This window comes from Brienomyrus brachyistius, chromosome 5, assembly GCF_023856365.1.
Source record: "Brienomyrus brachyistius isolate T26 chromosome 5, BBRACH_0.4, whole genome shotgun sequence".
Classification (NCBI taxonomy): domain Eukaryota; kingdom Metazoa; phylum Chordata; class Actinopteri; order Osteoglossiformes; family Mormyridae; genus Brienomyrus; species Brienomyrus brachyistius.
In genome coordinates this window covers 15,924,516-15,938,618 of record NC_064537.1, presented here as the reverse complement: position 1 = coordinate 15,938,618, position 14,103 = coordinate 15,924,516, and the positions used below count along the sequence as shown (strand labels likewise).

Below are 14,103 nucleotides of genomic sequence, written 5' to 3'. Positions count from 1 at the left end.
TTTTGCTATAAAACCTGTGCAATCGCTACCAATTGAATAATCCCAATGAAATAAAAACAAAAGTAAATATTCATAAATTAAATTATTCTATTACCATCAATCGAAGTCAAATGATGCCATTGCCGCTTGAATTGTGGTGGAACATTGCCTCCCAGTGACCACGAACAACTTTCATTCTGATAAAAATACTAATACTTTTATAATAAAATCTCATTAACTTCATTACATGTAAACCAATACTTTTGATACAGTCAGTGTTTAGATTTTATGATGCATTCATTTCACTCCATATTGCATTATTCGTTCACGGATTTCTCTTGCTAATTCAATTATTTAAAATTTGATTAAAAAAATAGCAGTATGTTCATATGGATTGCGTTTTAATCAGACATCTAAAATATTTTTTTTTGATCATCCATGAAGTTCAGCCGGTTTGACGTGAATCTTGGAAAGCTGTTACACTGCGGGAACGATAGGGGGCACTCATTTTCAAAGCACGCGCTTCTCGCCAGCCACCACTAGCACGGGGATAATTGTCTAAATCTCAGAGTTTGTGGAGTTGCAGAAATGAGAATCGCGATCATTCGCACATAACACCCAAGAAACCGTCGCGGTACCCACTTTAAGCTCTGCGTTGCAGAAAGAAATACCGCAGTGAGCAGAATGATCACGGGGAATGAAAGCAGTCGATCGCGGTGATTCGTGTGTGCGACGTGTAGATCTACAACCAAAAGTCAAGACTGAACAAAAGGAAAGAATAAGGATGGAGTTGGTGGCTTGCTGAGTGAACTTTAATCGTTGACGTCGTTTGCTATTTCATTCTCTTCGCTCACACAGGCTGCGATGAGTCTGACGACTGCTATTTATAGGTTTTCTGCATAGCGACATTAGTCTCACTGGAGAAGATTTTAATGTAAAGTGACCATGCACCAGTCTCTTGGTAAGTGATAAGGTAGATCTGTTGTCTGCTGATTGATTTTATTCAACTGTAAAACGGGGTCTCCTGCTTCTTCTCTCTAAGGTGGGGGAGGTGTCACTGTTATGATCTCGGTGATAAAAAATCTGCCGTGCGACAAACTCACTGGCTTATCTACAGATGGGGAGACTTGTGGAAATGAGAAGGATCCGATAGTGAAACACTGCCATATTGATTTGAAGTATCTTGCGTTGGTAACATGGCTTCGTTTAGGGATCATGTAGATAATGTATGAAACGCTCTTTGAGATTTTGCGTTTACCCCTCCTCCAGCTTTGGGTAGATAGATCGTTTTTATTGCGATACTGATGTTTTTCCTTAATTTGTTAAGTGCGTATTTGCAGCGATTTCCCAGCTGTGTAAGCTGGCAGTTGCCGGTCAAGGGAAAATCCCACTCGGGATTTTCCAATATTTTGTCAAAACGTGTGTCCAGGATTTTTTTCGTATGTGTTTTGATATTGTTTTATAGTAACGGGCTGTTTTTGTTAGCCTAAACACTGGTTTGTCTTTTTGATTAGGGAGTAGTCGGCTGGCAGTAGTGATGTCCCACGTTGATTTACGCGCAGTCTAATCTTGATGGGCTGTTCGCCTGGAGGCTTCAGCAATGCCTGTCTAAAGAGTGGCATGAACCCAAAAGTTTTCTGCTCAAAGCAGTGTCCACTGTACACGGCAGGATGAAATTTATCTGAATAGTTGGTGGCTATTGACATATCTAAACTGAAATCATAATTTAAGTTTCAAGCGTCCAGAAATATCATCTATTGCTGGTTTGTATATCAAAGTTAAACTGGAACTAGAAAACAGGAAATCGCTTACATATTACAGATTCCCCATTATGAAATTATGGTGAAATGCAGTAAATACAGAGTGAAAACAGATTCTCCCCGGATATGAGAGCTAGTATCTAGTTTATTGTAATATTATCATCGAGACCCAATGCAAAGATAACTGTAGCATCTTGTTTTACTGAATAGAAAATACCTTTTTGGGGCGGGTTGGTCAGTGGGCTCAGCCTCTGGGCCTGTGATCAGGAGGTTGCCAGTTTGAGCCCCACAATAGTCACACGTCCCAGGGACCTTGAGCAAGGCCTTTAACTCCCAGCCCCAGGAGTGCTGCCATTCTCACCTGGATATGTGTCAGTGTGTTTCATGTAGAGCAGGGTGGGAGAATTTCCCCATGAGGATAAATAAAGTATTATTTTATTCTATTCTATTATATTCTACCAGATATAGTGTGTATTTTGCTGATGTTTCTGATTAATAGATTTCTGTAATGGGAAAAAAAACATGAAATTATGAAACTTTATTGATCCCCCTGGGGAGATTCTTCACCACCTGCATCATGCTCTCCATGACACAAAGGCACATGTGTAGGTGAGAGGGAGCTTGGCAGCGACGGGCAGCCACCTGCAGCGGCGCCCATGGAGCCAGGGGCTAAGGACCCTGCTCAGGGGCTCACAGACGTCCGTGTGAGCCTGCCAAGGCCGGCCTCACACTGACAACCTTCTGATCACGGGCACAAAGGCTTGGCCCACTGGGCCGCACCCCCCCCCCCCCACATGCTGCTAAAGATGGAGTCATTCTTTAGGATTGACAAAAAACATTTGACTTAGTGATGTAATGAGTAAGTAAATTCGGGCTGTGCTGCACGTCTTCGCAGGGTCCCGCACGGTCTCATGAGGATGGACAGCACTGAGGAGTGCCAGGCTGGCCCTGGTGGTTGAGGCGTTTCCCGGAAGGATGCTGTTCTCCCGCGTTGGTGTCAGTAAGCTCTGTTTCCTGCTCTCCTTGGCCTTCTGCGCCTTCCTCCTGCTCCTGATCCCTGGCCTGCAGCTGCCCCTCCGCCACGTCGAGATCCCCAAGCCTCGGCCTCCACTCCCGGTCTCCCGACGGCGATGCGGGGCGACCCGGCCAGCTGCTGGGCCTCACCACAGCACTTCCCCTGAACATCAGGGCCCCGGCGATGGGGGACGCCGGCGCTACGCAGCCAAGCGGAACCCTGCGCTCCGGGGGGGGCTGATTCCAGCAGCTCAGCTGTGGGCTCTGGTGGTACCATTGCCGGAAATGAACAGAACGGTCCTCAGGCTCTGGATGGAGATGCTCACCGATCGGGTCCGGTTGGGTCCCATCCCAGGGATCAGCTGCAGCTGGGTGACATTTTTATTGCTGTGAAAACTACCAAGAAATACCACAAATCTCGGCTGGACCTGCTCTTCCAGACCTGGGTCTCCAAAGCAAAGGAGCAGGTGGGTAATCAGGAATGGATCTCATTGTCATTAACGGCGCCAGTTGCAATGTCATTGTGTTCCCCTAAGCCTGTATTGAGAGCCGTTCCACCTCAGCAATGCCAGCACAAAAAAAACACATTTTGCATATAAACACAAAACGACTTTTATTACCCTGTACAGCAAACAGTCAGAGTGGCGCATTGCTGCACGTGACTCATCTGCCGTTCAGTCATTTTGAAATCCAAAGTGTCTGCAGTAACTGCACTGTAAATTCTCATTTGTGAAATTCTCTTAACATCTGCTAAGTCGATACTGTAACGGATACTTGCACCAACCAAGACTGAAATGTGGTCTTTGTGCCCTTCCCCCTATGGTCGGCAATAGCCGGTTCAGGGAAGATGGCTCACTTGCTCGGTCACTTCAGCCAAATGCACAGTTTGCCGCAGCTTATAAGTGCGTCGCAGCGGAGAAGTTGGAGGCTGTTCTGGCAGCTTTCTTACCCATGGGGTTCACTAAATCGGTGCAAAGTTCCTGTGTGAGGATGGAGGGAAGCTTGGAAAAGTGTTTGGCTTCATTATGTAACTCAGCTCTTCGAAAATGCTTTGCACTATTACACAAGAATCCACATTAGGAAATCTTTACATTTAATTTAATTTTTATTATCCACATGTGAATTTAATTATGTAGTGTACAGTGTATTTTAATGTTTGCTTAAATATTTGGATTTTATTGACAGTTTAATGTTTGTCAGTTAATATCTTTTATACTGATTGTACTCAGGTAGGCCCTTCAGCACACTGAAACTGCAGGATAGACTCAAAATAACTGAAAAGCATGCAGTTTGAGCCAGTGGCATGCTTGTGTGCCGTCGACACGACTGTCACTCAGCTTGGCTCATGTCTGCAACGTGGACGCCCCCCCCCCCCTTGGGTGGCATGTGCACGTGTGTTTATAAAAGGCAGCGGGGAGCCTGATGCATAGCGGCTGCAGACTCTGAGGGTCAGGGACCCGGGCAGATCCTGGGGAGGAAGCCTTTGGAAACTCAATGTTCTCCAGAGCTGAGGACCAGACGTCGTCTTGCCCGGGAATTCGGGTCCCTTTTGTAGGGCCTGAGGCTGAACTCTGCTCAGTCTTGATGTAGGAAGGAATTTCATGAGCTCTTTTCAGGTCAAGAATTTGGGTTCGAACTGGAACTTACTGCTGGTTCTGTTTTCAGACAAAGGGACCTCATTGACACGCTGAGCCATTTTAGCCATAGCTAGTGTTTTGGCTGTTGGCTTTTTTCTACTTTCTCAACATACAGTAGGATATACAGTAGCAATGAGTATATTTTGTATCACTTAGTGTGGTGGCAGGAGGAAAATCTACAATTGATATTTTGGATTCGAATTTTGTTTAAAAAAAAAAAGGCAGGGGTACTTTAGTGGCACTGTAAGCAGTGGCAGTGTTTATGCTAGTAAATAAAACTTGATCAAAGCATTAAAGCCAGCAGAAAAGGTGAAATACCATTTTTCCTTTTGGAAAGACTGAATCTCGAGCAGGGCTGTTCAAATCACAGTCACAGCACTGCTGGTTTTCCAGCCTTCCTCTACCTGCGAGCCAGGTGTGAGGTCTCCAGCCAATCAGCATCACTAACTACCAGGGAGAACTGAAAACAAAGCCTGGATTCGGAATTGAGGGCCAGATTTGAAGAACCCCGATTATGCCAGTCAGAAGGTGGGGTTTGAGCAGTTTTTAATGTAAGGTGTAGCACTGCCCCATCTTTTTGTTTGGGGAAAGTTCTTCTTGAAAAATCTGTTTTCTATGGGAAACAATCGGGCCTTTAGCCAAAAATGATTGCCAGTCAGCAGAGTGCGCGGTCTCTGTGTGTCAGTCAGCAGAGTGTGCGGTCTCTGTGTGTCAGTCAGCAGAGTGTGCGGTCTCTGTGTGTCAGTCAGCAGAGTGTGCGGTCTCTGTGTGTCAGTCAGCAGAGTGCGCGGTCTCTGTGTGTCAGTCAGCAGAGTGCGCGGTCTCTGTGTGTCAGTCAGCAGAGTGCGCGGTCTCTGTGCGTCAGTCAGCAGAGTGCGCGGTCTCTGTGCGTCAGTCAGCAGAGTGCGCGGTCTCTGTGCGTCAGTCAGCAGGGTGCGCGGTCTCTGTGCGTCAGTCAGCAGGGTGCGCGGTCTCTGTGCGTCAGTCAGCAGGGTGCGCGGTCTCTGTGCGTCAGTCAGCAGGGTGCGCGGTCTCTGTGCGTCAGTCAGCAGAGTGCGCGGTCTCTGTGCGTCAGTCAGCAGAGTGCGCGGTCTCTGTGCGTCAGTCAGCAGAGTGCGCGGTCTCTGTGCGTCAGTCAGCAGGGTGCGCGGTCTCTGTGCGTCAGTCAGCAGGGTGCGCGGTCTCTGTGCGTCAGTCAGCAGGGTGCGCGGTCTCTGTGCGTCAGTCAGCAGGGTGCGCGGTCTCTGTGCGTCAGTCAGCAGGGTGCGCGGTCTCTGTGCGTCAGTCAGCAGGGTGCGCGGTCTCTGTGCGTCAGTCAGCAGGGTGCGCGGTCTCTGTGCGTCAGTCAGCAGGGTGCGCGGTCTCTGTGTGTCAGTCAGTGATCTCAAGCACAAGGGAAACTGGGGCCCCCTGTTGTCCGGTGGGGGCCGGTGGGGGCCGGTGCTCACCTCCTGTCTGTCCTGGGCGTCTGAGACCCATTTGATCCTTTAATATTCCCAGTGTTGTGCCTCCTGTCCACTGTCACCATTCAGGTTTGATTAGGCAGCACTTCTCGAAGTTGTTGGACCGCGGTATGAACATGTCATCAGCAGTAGCCATACATAAAATATTGAGCTTCTGTGCACGTATTAAATTTTCCCCTCCTACTCTTGCTGAATAACCAACTGCTCCAATAACGGAAACAAACATTGTTCCAGATTATGTCACCAAACTGGTTCTAATGAGGAATCTCAAAATACTATGTAGGCATTTAAAAAAAAAAAAAAAAGCCTTTTTAATGGAAGGTTAATTTTGTATACAAAATCAGCTCTGAAATTTCTGAAGGTGAGGTGACTGGCTTAATGCCTTCAGTTTTCCGTTCACTGAATTCCAAGTGGAGTTTCCTGCCTCAGATCCTTGATCGGGTGACATGGGTGTGGCCTCGCGTCTTTCTTAAACCTCACACCCAAAGCTGGGCGATGGACCTGGAAAGTCAGTCTTTTAAAGAACTCATTCAGACAGTTCAAATTTGCATCTGTAAAAAAGAAAAAATGTAACGGGTGTTACACTGTGTAATGGCGGGTGCTCCCTGCACTTAAAAGATACCAGACCGGTTTAAAAAAATATGAAAGACCTCACAGCTTGAGGGAATGAAAGCATCATTGTTTGCATTGAGCTGAATAATTTCCTCGTGCCGAATACACAGAGTAATAAATACCAGCTGTGTGTCAAGATGTGTTGAAGAATTATAGGAATTTGGCAGGGCGGCAGTGGAAGGTGAACGCAAGACACGGAGGGTTTTTTAGGTAAAGTGGAGCTCAGTGCATGAGAGCACAGCCCAGCTCTTGGACGTTGAACGTTTTCTTAAACCTTCGTAAAGTTTGCAGTGAAATGCCTCCGAACTCCGGTAACCTCCCAAGACGCGCGTTGGTCCTGCACCCCCCCCCCCCAACGTGGGGCCTGAGCTTCATCCGGGAGCTCAGCTCTGCCAGAATGCCTGTGGCTGCCCGCGGCTGCCTGCCTTCCGTCTTGAATGGTTGCCATTTTTTCACCGCGTGTTGGGAGGACGACGGGAAATTGTTTCCCCAGTGATACGAGCAGCGCATGACTAAAAACATCTTTTATTTAGAATTATAGATTTAGCCAAATTTTGCCATTATTTTTAAGAAATTAAATTTATGGAACCACCCTCTTTGGAGCGGTAGGGTGTCCCAGGTCTGCTGTGGTTCTGAAATGACAATCTCGACTGGTAACAAATCGGACCCACTATACACACATGCTGCCATTCAGGGACAAAGAGCACATTGTTGCACATGGGTCCACAAGCATTATTTGAGTGGACTGCTCCCGCTGTTGGTAGGAAAGCTAACACACAGGCCTGCCTTCCGTTCTTCTCTCTTTCAGACGTTTATATTCACGGATGGAGAAGATGGGGAGCTTAGGAGGAAAGCAGGTAATCCATCCTGAAGATGCATCTGTGGCAGTTCAGACATGGAAATTAGATGATTTTTTTTTTTGTTCAAAAAAATCTTAGACATGTATCTTCTTGCCATTTCCTATAATGCCCCCCCCCCCCCCCCCCCCCCCCCCAATTGAATTCTTAAAATCTTAAAACCAGACACGCCCTTAAAGCCCCCGTCTTCCCACTGTCGCAGGGGACAACGTTATAAATACCAACTGCTCCGCCGCACACACACGACAGGCGCTGTGCTGCAAGATGTCCGTGGAGTACGACAAGTTCATCGAATCGCAGAAAAAGTTGAGTGGTAGTTTGCTTTTGCGGGGGACGGGGAGGGGGGGTGGAGAACTGGGGACTGGAGAAGTCTGCTTGCTCAGTACACCATTGTTGAAGCCCTGAGTGTCCATTTTTCCATTCATGCGTACACAAGGGGTGTCTGTTATTGAGTGGCTAGCAGACGCCTTGACTTCATGCGCTGTTTTATTTGTTTATAGATGTGTCGTTGACCGGACGTTTTACATCTTACGCGCAGTTCTGAGCATAACCGGGCCCTTTTGAATTTGAAAAGCTTTTGGGTCTTCGCTCCGTGGTGAAACCTTCCCCTCATTACGTGACCCTGCCGCAGGTGGTTCTGTCACATGGACGACGACAACTACGTGATCCTTCCCAGCCTTCTGCGGTTGCTCTCGGCCTATTCTCACACGCAGGACGTCTACCTGGGCCGGCCCAGCCTGGACCATCCCATCGAGGCGGCCGAACGGGTTAAGAGCGACGGATCGGTGAGTGGCACGCAACGCTGCCCTCTGTTCCTCTCTGCGCTGGTTTCTAAGGGGCTTCCTTGTTTGCACTTGCAGGTGTCCGTCAAATTCTGGTTTGCGACCGGTGGGGCTGGATTCTGCATCAGTAGGGGGCTGGCGCTGAAAATGAGTCCTTGGGCTAGGTGAGGGCGCCCCCTTCCTCTCATGGATTCACAGCAGCGCATGAAGCCGTTACTGAATCCTAAGTTCTTCAGTCTTGAGCACGAAGGAACCTTCTAAAATGCGAGACTATTGCAATGCCCCCTCCTTTCTGTCCCAGCCTGGGAAACTTCATCAGCACGGCAGAGAAGATTCGTCTCCCAGATGACTGCACCGTCGGCTACATCATCGAGGCTCTTCTGGAGGTCGCCATGACTCACACATGGCTTTTCCACTCCCACCTGGAGAACCTGCAGAGGCTGCCCGCCAACTCGGTGCTCAGACAGGTAAGAATCGCAGGGAAACTCCTAGGATGTATCCTGAATGACTAGGCCTCGTATCGACTCTTCATATAAAAGCCTGTTTATGATCAAAGTAAAATTAGCTACATATTTAAATGTGTCTTTTTTTTAACAAGTGGTTAGCCTCACACCTCTGGGACCCGGGATCAAGTCTCCGCCTGGGTCACATGTGTGCGGAGTTTGCATGTTCCCCCCATCTCGTCGTGGGGTTTCCTCCAGGTACTCTGGTTTCCCCCCACAGTCCAAAAAACATGCTGAGGCTGATTGGACTTGCTAAATTGCCCGTAGGTGTGCATGTGTGAGTGACTGGTGTGTGAGTGTGCCCTGCGATGGGCTGGCCCCCCCATCCTGGGTTGTTCCCTGCCTCGTGCCCATTGCTTCCGGGATAGGCTCCGAACCCCCCGCGACCCAGTAGGATAAGCGGTTTGGAAGATGGATGGATGGATGGATGGATGTACTAGATAATGTTGAAAAGGAGCCATTATTAAGTTTGCCAAGTTTTGTTTCATATGACTTAAGTAAAAATGTTTTAGGGCAACAAATTGATGGGTTGACTATCCTGTACCTTGCGATGTGACAATTGCATGTGCATGAAATGCGATGTGGATATTAACGTAGCACTTGGTGCAAACCTATAAAATGGGCGTGGCTCGGCGGTGCGGTGTGTAGTGCTGTCGCCGTACACTGCCGCTTTGTGTGTGGAGTTTGCATGCTCACCCTATGTGTGCGTGGCTTCTCAGCGAATCCTCCAGTTTCCTTCCACTGTCCAGAAAGTACCTAAATTAAGTGTATTATATTATAAACTATTACTCGAATTGTCAGGTTAATCGGTAGATTATTGATTAGTAATATAATCGATAATGGCAACCCTAATTGGATTTTGACACAAAAAGAAGCTAAACCACTGGAGTAGCTAAGTGTTGACAATGAGTGGTACGAAAATTCAGCAAAAGGTGCCTGAAACACAGCTGGAGGTGGCTTGGTGTCAGAGCTCCGATGGTGGGGCAGATTCTGCTGGCTGATGGTGCCGACCTGCTGTCACCAGCGTCACCCCCAGAGCTGAGTGTTCAAAGCTTTAGCTTGGGTATACAGCGAATCCTGAGTCGATTGAAATGTGGCACGTTGGCTTTGCTGCTGCACGCCTGCACACCGCAGAGCCTGAAAGGGAAACTTTACAGAACCGTGCATCCATCTTTCAAGCCGGCTTATCCGGTACAGTTTCGGGAAGCTTGGAGCCTATCCCAGAACCACAGGGTACAAGACTGGGGGACACTCTGGATGGGATGCTAGTCCGTTTCAGGGCCCGCACTCCCATACACAAACACAAACTTTGGGCAGTAGGGAGAATCCAGGTCTCTGGGATTGGTAGTTTGCTTTTGTGGGGGACGGGGAGGGGGGGTGGAGAACTGGGGACTGGAGAAGTCTGCTTGCTCAGTACACCATTGTTGAAGCCCTGAGTGTTTGGACTGAGGTTGAAAACCAGGAAGAGTGGGGAGAACATTCCATAGTTATACACATTGCTCCTTAAATGTACATGAAACGTGTCTATGTGTTTGAATAAAACAAAGTGACTCCTGTTTTCAGCTCTCGCTTCAAGCTGGACCCCCTTTGCTTGTTTTAGCTGAGGTGTGAAAGCTAGTAGCTATTCGAGATGTAGCTGAGGCTGAGTGAACCCATAGATCGGTAACCTCTCTCACTCGGTGAATAATGGCGCTTGTGTTAGCTGGGAGGAAAATACAGTTTTTGGGGAAGTTGTTGTATCAAGGGTAGGCCTGCTGACAAGACGTTATTTTTTTTATTTATATTTTGGCAAATATCATAGACTTGCACAATAAGGGAATAAGGCTCCACACTGTTAAATGTTTTCACTTAGCCTGGAAAACACCCAGAAAGTCAGCACTAGGGATCTTTGTCCTTCCTGTAGTATAGAAAGGACAAAAAGATTTTTGGGAGCATTAGCCATAAATGTCCAAAACAGATGCTTCATGTTCTCCATGCCAGAAAATTGACCATGAACAAAGATATTTCATAAATTCACTGACTTATCCTTGAGAAAACTAGTATTAAATGGAAACTTCATTCAACAGACTGTGTGAAGCAAATACATTTTAGCAAGTGCAACTGGAGATAAGCATGCTTACTGGGATGGACTGTGACTCGCAACCAAAAGATGAAGGAATTTGTGCTGGATATAACAAGGTCTGCTTTGGAATTTGTTGACGCAGAAATGAGTCCAGAACATTTTCTGCAAAAAAGTCATAATTCACGTCTGATGAAACTTGCAATAACGATCGGTAAGAGCTTACATACTGACCTAAAATATGTCAACAGTCAACCACAAGGCATGTGTTGTGTGGAAAGATTTGGAAATTTGTAGTTCATTATGTCTGAATGCTGTAGGAGAAAGGGGGGAGGGGCACTAGAATAATGGGGAAAATGGCTTTGGTCTGCAGGTGACCCTCAGCTATGGCGGGTACGAGAACCGGAGGAATGTGGTCAGCATCGGTGGGGGCTTCTCCCTGGCAGAGGACCCGTCACGGTAAGCTGCCGTTACGGGCCCATCAGCCAGCAAGTGTATCTGCAGATTTGGCCTTTTCCACGGCCCTGCTTTTACTGGCCAAACTGGCATTTGTTCCTGTGTCAGGAACTTGCCTTCAATGCATTCCTCTTTTCCCTCTCCAGGTTTAAAACGGTCCATTGTCTCCTCTACCCAGACACCGACTGGTGTCCCGGTAAAAAGCGGCCCTGACCTCTACGAAGTGTGCCAGTCTGGGTGCTTTGAATCCCATGAGCTGCACCCTTGTCCTCTGTAATTTGCTCTTGACTGTGAGCTCCCTCCTTCCAGCTCTTTCCAGGAGGATCTGCGTGCCCGTTGCCTGGGTCCGTTGTCTCGGTGTGAAAGGGTGTCGCACTTGCCTGTGCTTTTATTGCAAATTCAGCTGTTTGCAGCTGCAGCCAAAACACAGCAACAAGGAAAGTGGATGAGTGATGGAACTATTTATTTATGCTGAAATGGTCCCTGGTTCGATATTTCCAAACCATATAGAATAATACAAGGTTTTTAAGCTTAAAAGTTAAGGCAGAGAAAAATGCCTGATCTCGTCTTAAGAATAAAAATATCTTATCGACTAAGTTCAGAATACTCAGTCCATATAATATGCAGCCCTCTGCTGCTGTCTTGTGATTGTTACTGTTCTGCTTTTAATATTGTTCTATTAGACAGGCTGTTGTGTTAAATATACAAAGGATATACTGGACTGTCTTACCTGATCAGTATTTTATCTCTAGCTATCACATATTTAAGATAAATTAAGGAACAGAATGCTGAAATCAGAAATTTCTGTTTGTAATTTACAATTTGCACGCAATTCACTTCCATGAACTGCAAGCTTTTTTGTCATGTTTTAAACGTGCAATGTATTTTTTTTTTGTTGTTGTTGAGATTTTCACTCTGACCTTGAACATTCCTGCAGCACAAACCCAAAGGTACTATTTCACTGCAGGCCAGTGAAACTGAGGATTGCACCTCTGATTTTTTTTTTCCCTATTTTATCCCGTTTTATTACTTTTTCTGTTGTACATCTTTTGCATTTAATAAAGTGTAGCAGGCCGAATGCCAAATGCACTCCTTCATATGGATTCTCCATCAAATTGATATCGTGCACCGAGCTGCCACCTTATTACGGAGACCTAGCTAGTTCTGGGCGTGACCCAACCTTTCCCCCAGAACCACTTTGAGAGTAGATGAGCTGTGTGTTTAGAAAAGCCTTTGTACTGAGCTGTTTTCACTTCTGGTCTTCCTGTTAGTTCTAAATGCATTTGGATTTGAAGTTCTTCTGCATACACAATAGAAAAGGTAAATTTCACCAAAAAAAAATAAAAAATCAAACCTAAAACCATCCAAAAGTACTGAAAGAAATAGAAATATCAGTAAATAATTTGGTCTAAATTTAGAGTCACTTAGACTATTTGTAAATATAAAACACAATATAAATAAATTCTGATGTATTTTATTGATCCTTGGGGGAGATTCCCCCCCATGGTCTAAAGATCACACATACAGGGCTGAAACCCTCAGTGACTCTGTCGTCTGGGATGCACTCCTGGGTGGCCACTGCCTTCCATCCAGTAATTCTGGGATCCATGGTCAGCAGTTCTTTTCTGTAAATTTCTACCCAAATCCAAATTCTTGAGATCAACTCCTCTCTTTAAGCTTACTGGTTCTTGCCTTTGGTCCTTTCTCCCCCTCCACAACGGGGTCAAGAATAGTCATATATAGAAGTGTTTCCCAGTCTGTCTCCAGGGAACCCACAGTCGGTCCACGGTTTTGCTCCCTCCAAATTTTTGCTACTGGGACCTGGGAGGGAGCAAAAACGTGGACTGTCTGTGGGTCCCTGAGGACCAGATTTGGAAACACTGATATATAGGAGTCATGTAAGAAATCAGAATCAATCGGTTCATCTTCCAACCACTTTCCAGTAAAGTGTCACTGAACCTGGAGCTTATTCCAGGAGACGGCATGCAGCCAGACACCCTAGATGGGATGCTAGTCCGTAGAAGGGAGATGGGAAGCTGCAGTGGTACCCAGTGTGCCCTTGTGCTACCACTGAATGAGTTATGAAATTGGCATGAAGACACACAAGAAGGAGAAACCGAAGATGTACAGTGGTAGCATTACACATTATGCATTTTCTGCATGTTTGACACTGTTGATGCAATAATGACAATGAAAGCATCCCACTTGTATAAAAGTTCATTGTATATTTATATTCATGCATAAGCTATACAATTATTTTAGAATTTTATTTTTAGCCCTTTAATTCCACTATTTGTTAGCACCAATCAGGAAAATGCACCTTAATCTCTTTGTACTGCAGTACATGTTTGCACGTGTGATAATTCTTTTGGGCAGTGGTGTCTTAATGCTTAGGGAAGCATACTTGTAATTAAAAGATTGTTGGTTCAAATCCCCGACCACCAAGGCACTGCTCCCAAGCACTGTTCCACAGTTAAATGCAGAGGATGCATTTCGCTGTTGTGCACTGTGTGCTATGGTCTGTCAACAATGACCACTGATCACTAAGTCATGTTAGACTTTACCTTAAATATTGAGAATTTTTTCATTGAACAAAACTGAACCTTTGGTGCGCTGTTAAAAACAATGTCTAAATAATTTAACACAGCTAAAATAACCTGTGTATACAATAAATTCAATACGTGGACCTACATAGTGTCACGAAAACGCTCGCGATCGCTGGGTGAGCGTGCAAGCAGGAAGCAGGCAGGCAGAGTACGGGATCAAACAAGGGTTTAATGAATAGACGGGGACCGGGAAACAGCTCACGTGTACAAACATCAATGACGGACAAGGGAAACCGGGGAGACCAGGACTTAAATACACAGGACTAATCAAAGTAACTAGACAAAGCTGGAGACGATCAGGGAAATACACGTGGGTAATCAGGGGGCGTGGCACACACGAGGAGCGGACGAGCCGGGTATGACACATAGACTGCA

The 14,103-nt window shown here is 46.4% G+C and overlaps 1 protein-coding gene across 1 annotated transcript; it reads left to right on the top strand.

The window, feature by feature from the left end:
- Positions 1 to 488: 488 nt before the first annotated feature.
- rfng (RFNG O-fucosylpeptide 3-beta-N-acetylglucosaminyltransferase) lies at positions 489 to 12,219 on the top strand. Its single transcript, XM_049015430.1, is given in 11 exon segments — positions 489 to 940; positions 2,635 to 2,845; positions 2,847 to 2,982; positions 2,984 to 3,220; positions 7,274 to 7,322; positions 7,525 to 7,627; positions 7,954 to 8,107; positions 8,183 to 8,268; positions 8,406 to 8,571; positions 11,040 to 11,125; positions 11,269 to 12,219. Coding segments are annotated over 10 exon segments (1,215 nt in total). The 5' UTR covers positions 489 to 940; positions 2,635 to 2,714; the 3' UTR covers positions 11,336 to 12,219.
- Positions 12,220 to 14,103: the final 1,884 nt, after the last annotated feature.